General features: G+C 35.3%; 1 protein-coding gene across 1 annotated transcript; it reads right to left on the minus strand.

Annotated features, from left to right (window-relative positions):
• Positions 1-1,741: 1,741 nt before the first annotated feature.
• LOC126614957 (vacuolar protein sorting-associated protein 24 homolog 1-like) lies at positions 1,742-5,001 on the minus strand. The gene is made up of 6 exons (XM_050282664.1): positions 4,738-5,001; positions 4,542-4,618; positions 3,887-3,989; positions 2,909-3,030; positions 2,288-2,476; positions 1,742-2,177 (listed from the first exon to the last, which is right to left on the minus strand). The coding sequence occupies exons 1-6, from the start codon at positions 4,847-4,849 to the stop codon at positions 2,097-2,099; spliced, it is 684 nt and encodes a 227-aa protein (XP_050138621.1). The 5' UTR covers positions 4,850-5,001; the 3' UTR covers positions 1,742-2,096.
• Between the last annotated feature and the right edge of the window lie 3,040 nt (positions 5,002-8,041).

Here is an 8,041-nt window from a genome sequence, read left to right on the forward strand (position 1 = left end):
AAATAATTCTACTTATATGTGCTAAACTTAACACATAATTAAATCGTATACTAAATCTCTTCAAATAAAAATGGCTTTTTACCAAATAGTTTTCTGGTGCGGATCTAGGCCAAACGTTATTGGTTTTGTTGGCAAAGTTTTTCCTTTTCTAGTATTGTTCTCTAAAAAGATTAAAATTATAAAGCCACAGTTTTTCAGGTAAATAATCCAAAGAAATCTTGAAAATGTTGTATTTGCGTGTAAGGCACTGTTTGCCTTCGGATAACACGCCAAAAATGTGTTTTCATAACAATAAAGAAGAAAATTCCAAAAAAAAAAGAGCCTAAGAAATAGAAGTACCATGCTTTGAAGAAAGTCATCCCAAATGTTGGAGTGACTTTGAAGACCAAGAAAAGATAAATGGTAATCTATGGAGCCACCTATAACCTTTGTTTGGTGGGCTCAGTTCTTGAAAGGAGCTATCCTCCTTCCTAATTAATAACTAATCAATATTAGCATTTATTATCGTTATAAGTTAGAGGTTAGGTTCGATTCACGTAAATAACGAAGACGGTTTAATGTTTGTGTTGAGTCAATACATTATGATTGATTCATTATGTAACTTAGCTCAAATTCTCTTCCCTTCCCCCTCCAATAGAATGAAACAGATGTGGGTTAAGCCGGTTGGCTGAAACAATGGGACTGCCTTCTTTCAACGGATTTCGAATTTTTCCCCCTGGATATTAGAATAGTTTAGAACATTGCATCATCCATGGAATTTAATTATTTATAAGTTGAGTAGTACAAAAATCAATTGAGTTTAGTTTGGCGCACGATAGCTTAACATGAGGCATTGACTATTAAGATTCATTTCCAGCTGTGGCACTCAAACATGTGATAAGGAGAATATGATCTTCTATTTTAATAGACTAGGTTTGACTCTAGAATGTGGATCCAGCTTCTTGTGACAGCCAAGAATCCCACCACTTTTAGAATAAGCAGTTCTATCAAAGCACTTGCCCAACCAAATTTCTTATCCAAGTGCTTTTATACCACAACCTAAAATGGTCCTAGAGCAATCTGAGAAGGAGAGTTTGATAATGATAGGTGAAATCTGATGCAACCCCCATTTCCTAAAACTAAATTGCCGATAATGAACCGATAACAATGTTATCAACACATTATCGCCACCACATCAACAGTCCACCCTTTAATAAAGAACAGATGACATGTAAAAATAACTTATGATGCACGAGTATGATAGTTTTCATACATAAATTGAAATCTGTTTTGAGTACAAATACAACAACAACAACAACAAAGCCTTTTCCCACTAAGTGGGGTCGGCTATATGAATCCTAGAACGCCATTGCGCTCGGTTTTGTGTCGAAATTTCTATGGCCCCCTTGCTCATTTAACACTGCATCCGGGTGCCGATGGAGATATAGCGACCCTTGCTCACTTATCATTGTGCTCGGGCCACACAACGCGCCACTTACGGGTGACGCCCTAACTTTAACGCGATTTCGTTCTGGATTCATTTTCATAAGGATTCGACGTAATTGAGGAGTGCCGGCTGTCGACTACCTGACGCCCTCCCCCTCCTCCTTTACCCAGGCTTGGGACCGGCAATGTAAGATAAACTTACACAGGCGGAGTTTGTTTTGAGTACAAATATTAAGCGTAAATACACGTAGAAAGTAGGTCGAAGCTCCAGTCTCGACTACCAAAAATAGAAACACAAACGCAACGCGATACACAGTGATACTAATTTGCTTGCAGTTTCATGAAATGAGTTTTTTCACTGTTATGGTCTATAGAGCAAATGCCAGTAACAAACCATTAGTACAACACTGACCTCCATGCAGGGATTAAGTTAGACATTGGCACACAAATATATTTGCATTTGAATATTGCACAACAACAGCTTACTTGTGAACTCTTTCGGAAGCTGCTTTAATATAATATACACAGTACATCTCTGGTGTTCTCGGTCAGTGGTAAACGCGGGCCTTACTCAACCCGGTCAGATCTACATGCAAGTCCAACACGTTCACTGCCTCATGTTATAATTCCGGGAGAGGATAAAACAGTGGCTGAAAGGCTTCAACGTAAACTTATGACCTAACATTTGCAAGTCGGGCCCTTATTTCTTCCAACTCTTCCTCATCATCGACACCCTCAGCTATTGCCTCTTCCTGCACAGAAGTAAAATGATGTACCATGTTGTCCGGCTTCCTTGAAAGGTAGAAAGTTACGACTGGAAATGGGACTTATTACATAATAGTCATGTCGCAGTCATACATACCTCCTTTCCGGCTTGTGCAGTAGCAGGTTGCTTCAACCTCTCCTTCCTGACTGCTTCTGGAAGCTGGGCAGCTGTCTCACCAGCTATAGAAGTCAAAACCTTGTCAACTTCTTCTATCTCTTCTTCGATGTCCTCGGAGTCTAGTGCTGTGTCAAGACTATCATTCACCATCTCTTCAATTACCCCTGCCTACAAATAAAAAATATAACCATTTGCTTATAACTTGACCAAAAAAACACCATTTGTTTATTGACCAGAAGACCTTACAAGTTACGAGGTTCAATAAACTATATACAGCTCACAAACATAAAGTGATGATAACATTTAAATCTTCAAGCAGGAAACATCTATATACAGCTCACAAACAAATAGATCTAACATAGGCCATAATGTCAGAAAACTATTCTCCCAAAACCTATTTTATTTGCGGTTACATTTTTCCAAAAACCTTTCATCTGGGACAAAAAGGGGGACTAAGAGTATTCGGATTCTATCTGCACTTGATAGAGAATAATGTTGCTGCAAATGCATATTCTATGAGTATGATAAAACTGTGACTACCAAAGTGAAAGACTGTCACGTTTGTGCTTCTGTGTAAGTGAATGACAAATAACGGAGTACCTTGGTCATCTCCTTGCTAAATTCTTGCATCGTAACAGCCACTTCTGGAGCCTTCATGAGGTTATTGACAAGCTTCATAACCTCAGAACTCTTGGATAAATGCCCCACCGTGCGGGCAATGGCTGCAGAATCAAAGACGAAAAATGAAAATGATTAAACCAACCACCAATACTCACGTTAATAGGCTAGAGTTCCGAAAGGTGATTATTAATTAAGCATATTAGCAAACGTGGAAAAAAAGGAAAAGAGAAAATACCCCAAGGATATATTACCAAAAACCATAAACTGAGTTAGTCCTTAAAAAACAAGAAACAGGAGTAAGTGACTAGTAATCATAACCATAAAAATGAAAAATCAAGTTTCCTAACTCACTAGTTTTACCAATGCAACGTCCTAGTAGAACATTTAAATTTTAGGAAAACTAATGAAAAGGGCTTGAAAACTAACGATAAGGACAAAATAAAAGATAAAGTGAATAGTACTAGGATTGATTTTTTAGTGAAAAAATGTGGTTTTTCGTTAAAGTGAACAGTATCAGGAGCTTTTCGTTAAAGTTCCCTTAAATTTTCCTATTTAAAGGATAGTTCATCTTCAATTTTGTTATATGTTAACTTCACGTTGTTTTTCACCATTGCTAGTGTAAGAATCACCTTCTATAAAGAGGTCTAACTTCCCATTGTCTTGCAAGGTTGTGCTAGTCTAAGAATCATCTTCTCTAAGAAGGGATCAGTTGTCATTTCAATCCACTATAAAGCTGCCTTTACATGTAAAACAACCTAAAGAGATTTCTAGTTTAAGACATGCAATGACATTAGTATTCAACAACACATTATATTCCAGTTTCAAAATCTAAAAGAAACTAGTCTACTTAAACATGTAAACATGCAATAACAGGAATCTGAGGTTATTACGAAATAAGCTGGTGACGGAATTTATACAAGCATATCGAGCCATAACCTTTAGGTATTACAGACTTACCAACACTCTCCCCAAGGTGCATTGATATTGAATTCAGTTGTGCCCTATTTTCATGAAGACAGTTCACTGTCCTTCTAGATCTCACAATTTCTTTAGCAAGTGACTGAAATAATTAACACAAAGTAGATAACTGAATATACAGAAGGGAAGAAGGATGACCGCAGGGAATAAATCAAACAACAGCCGGCAACTAAACTAACAAACTAATCAGAAATATATTCTCTCAATTTCATAAACTATAACACAACACAGAATCCAATCGCAGTGATCATAATCCCTACTTTTAACATTTAATAGGCACAGCCATAAAAGTATCGATAGAAAAACTAAGGTTCCCAAAATACAGCATTTATCAGTTCCAACTCCAAGTACAAAAGATAAATTACCATCATGTTAAAAATTATCTGGGTTAACTTCTTTCCCCTAGAAAAACAGCAATATCACGATGGCTGGACATTTTACTATCCCATTTCTTTCGAATTAACCGAACCATGTATTCTGCAGAGCCTACTATGATTTGGTGTAAATCAAAGGAAACTTCAGAGACAAGAAAGTCATCAAAATTAACAGAGCTAAAACAAAATGCATAAAATTGGAGAATTTGAAGTGCAAAACATTGGCCAAACCAAATTGAAAATGGAAAAAAAAATGGTACCTTTGCAGAACCCATGTCATTTCTCTTGGAAGCCTCTCTGATTGCTTTCTGCACGCTTTTCTCTTCTCTTTGGATATCTGAAGAAAACCCATTGCAAAACAACCAAAATTAAAATTACCCATGAACCTAAACTATCATAGAAATTAACCCACAATCCAATTTTTTTAAGAAAAATGAAAAATATGGTGAAATTTACCTCGAATTTGTCGTTCGATGTTGCGGCACTCTTGGCGAAGCTTGCGCTGCCAATCTCTCAATTGCTGCTGTGGATTTGGCTTTGGCTTTATTATGTTCATCACCCTCTCCATCTTATTTTTTTGTTTGTATTTTTTGAGAAGTAGGGGTTTTTTCGATCAAGAAATTAAATTATGCGTTGCTTTGCTTGATTTTGTACCGATGAGGACGATGATCAAACCCAATATTATTAAGATTATATTTGTGAAAAAGAAAAAAAGGCAAAACTTGTCTGGGGTTTTAGCCTTTGAGGACGAGTTTACAGACAATGATTGAACATGTTTCGTTTAAAGCCCATATGCCTTTGATATTAGTAGGGTCCGTCTGCCCACATGCCTCAGCCCAAAATAGTTTTGAAACCCAAGGAAAGATTTATTGTATTTTTTTTTGGCCCATTTTTAGTTACGACTCTTAGAATTTCATTTGAATCTCATTTGAATCTCATTTTACCTCTTGTAATTTAAAAGGTACCGCTTTATTTCTTAAAACTCAAAATTCGATTCACTTTGACTTGCGAACTCTCTCTTCTCTCTAAACTTATAATTTGCCCCCTAAAACATCTGTGGGACCTAACTATCGAATATAGATGGGATAATTCTCTCACTTGTATTGGTGGGTTCTACCTCTATTAGAGTGATGGTACAAATAAATGGTAAATGTAGCATTACTGAACTGCTAAACTACCAAGCATCCATTGTTAGACTAATTTCTATAAGCACTTATTCCATGCACAGAACTAACTCCTCTAGGCATATTGGGTTCATTATTAACTAGTAATTAGTTGTTAAGCTATAGTCATTAGGGTTACTCTAATACAGTTTTCTTGCTTTATGCCTACGTATAACGAAATTTAGGCTTAATTGTAGTATTTGTCCTTAAACTTTATTCCTAGGTTATTTTTCATCTCAAAACTCTCATATTAATTTCTTTAATGCTCGAACTTACAATGTGTTGCACCATTGGTTCTTTTCACTAACGTTTTTTTCCCGTTAAATAAAAGTATATTAGAAACTTCAACTTACGAATTCAATAATCAATAGAAGAAACGGAAAAAAAAAACAAATGAATTTTGTAAATTAATATCTAAGACTTAAAACAAAAGGAAATTTGAACTATAAAATTACAAAGTGAAAATGGTTGGACTTAGTAACTTGTAAGTATGGAATTTCAAAGTTGGATAATGATCCAACTATGGCTGCACTTAAACAACTAGCAAAAAAAATTTCTATTGTTGGTACTATATATTGGGCCTCATCTTTGGACCTCATTACTGAGCCCATAACCCTTGTAAGAGGAGGAAACCCTTACTCTATAAAAGGGATCCTCCTCACCTTCACTAAGGGGGAAGAAACAGAGTCTCACATCCCTCACAACAATAGAGGGCAATACCCTCTCAGCCAAACAGAGAGCAAAATGGCAAGGGCTACATCCACAGAGAGCTCCCTTGCCAATCTATTGTAATCCATATATTCATCCAGTGAAATGGAATCAACATCAGTGTGGACGTAGCCCTAACATTGGGGTGAACCACGATACATCTTTGTGTTCTTGTGCGTTTGTGTGATTCACGGCCGGATTTACGTTGGTACAAGATCCTCCGGATTTTATGTATCAACATCTATGTATTCAATGTTCTTATACAAAAAAAAATATGGTTTTTTTAGGTTTTTTCGTTCTTCTCATCTCATTTAAAATTCATTTTTAATGACGAGGGATGAAGTTTCTATACCCCTATATTTAGAGCAAAATAGTGAAGGGTTTGCAGGATTTTCTGGGTACTACGTGACTATGAGTGGAGTGCTATGTGTATTGCACTCGTTTCTGTTGTGGATGAATTTATGAAAACTTAAACATGATTATCAATAAAAATTATAAAATAATAGTCTTTAGAATTTGGAGTAGGTATATTTTACGGTATCCAATGTTTCACATCAACATCATGACAACTTGAATAGAGAACATGACCTATATACACAAGCATGCATTTCGTAAGTATTTAATTTCAAGTAATTTTTTTTGGATAGTGCTATTCATATATTTATTTTTATTTTTCACATTTTTTTTTAATTTTTGACTATTGGAATGAATGAATTAAAAACAAATCAATGATAAAAAATTAACAAAGTATGCAAAAAGTAAAAATGGGTGTGTAGCAATATGTTGTCAATGGTATATCAATATGATGATATAGGGACATTCTGGACAAAGAGGGCTAGTTTTGATTAGTGTTTGCAAGCAGGGTTTTGGTTTACAAGAGAGCTACTAAAGACAATTTCTCTTTCTTTTTATACAAACGATATACATACTTCTATTAGACTACTACGAGGTAAATGTGGTTAATCAATTGAGCTACAAGTCTTTGCATTCTATTTGCATAATCCAATCAAATTTTTAGAGCACAGTACTACATCAAACTGTAATTGCATACGTCATCAAACTGTAATCAGAAGAAATGTAACATTTCTTACTCCAAAGGAATTTAGAATGTATTATCCATTTTTGAAGAACTCAAAAGTAAAAAATTAACAGAGGTGTATAAAAAGTAAAAATAGATGTGTAGCAATATGATGATATAGGGAGAAGGATAGTGTCGATTAGTGTTTGCGAGCAAGGTTTTGATTTACAAGAGGGCTACTAAAGACAATTTCTCTTTCTTTTTATACAAAAGATATACATACCTTTACTACAAGGTAAATGTGGTTAATCAATTGGTGGTTTTTATGCCCACCCGTATCTACCACGACGTAAATGTGGTTAATCAATTGAGCTACAAGTCTTTGTATTCTGTTTGCATAATCCAATCAAATTTTTAGAGCACAATACTACATCAAACTATAATTGCATACGTCATCAAACTGTAATCAGAAGAAATGTAACATTTCTTACTCCAAAGGAATTTAGAATGTATTATCCATTTTTTAAGAACTCAAAAGAAAAAGGGTTTAAACCAAAAGTGAGATCAACCAAGATTTCAATAACTTGGCGATACTTTTTTCCTGAAAATGTACATAGTTTCCAAAGCATGGGGCTAGATAAATTCCCGCTCTTTACCTTTTATACGTATCCACAAGCTCCATCATGCTTGTCAGGATCACAAAGAATGTACATATATACATATCCAAGATTTAAGCTGTTTTGGCCATTTTCTCTCTGAAATCTGACAGAACTATAAGTTAAGCAGTCCTGTCACGAAGCAAACAAATTAAACAGTTAACCTTTGCTTCTCTCAGTGAGCAACCATAACTTACAAGTTACAACTAACAATA

Source organism: Malus sylvestris, chromosome 3 (assembly GCF_916048215.2).
Source record: "Malus sylvestris chromosome 3, drMalSylv7.2, whole genome shotgun sequence".
In the NCBI taxonomy this organism is placed as follows: Eukaryota; Viridiplantae; Streptophyta; class Magnoliopsida; order Rosales; family Rosaceae; genus Malus; species Malus sylvestris.

Excerpts from the sequence above, each read along its gene's own strand:
- LOC126614957 (XM_050282664.1), bottom strand. The coding sequence starts at position 4,849 with ATGGAGAGGGTGATGAACATAATAAAGCCAAAGCCAAATCCACAGCAG. Across the intron at positions 4,619-4,737 it reads CATCGAACGACAAATTCGAG|ATATCCAAAGAGAAGAGAAA; the intron begins GTAAATTTCACC and ends GGTTTTCTTCAG. Across the intron at positions 2,178-2,287 it reads CTGCACAAGCCGGAAAGGAG|GAAGAGGCAATAGCTGAGGG; the intron begins GTATGTATGACT and ends ACTTCTGTGCAG.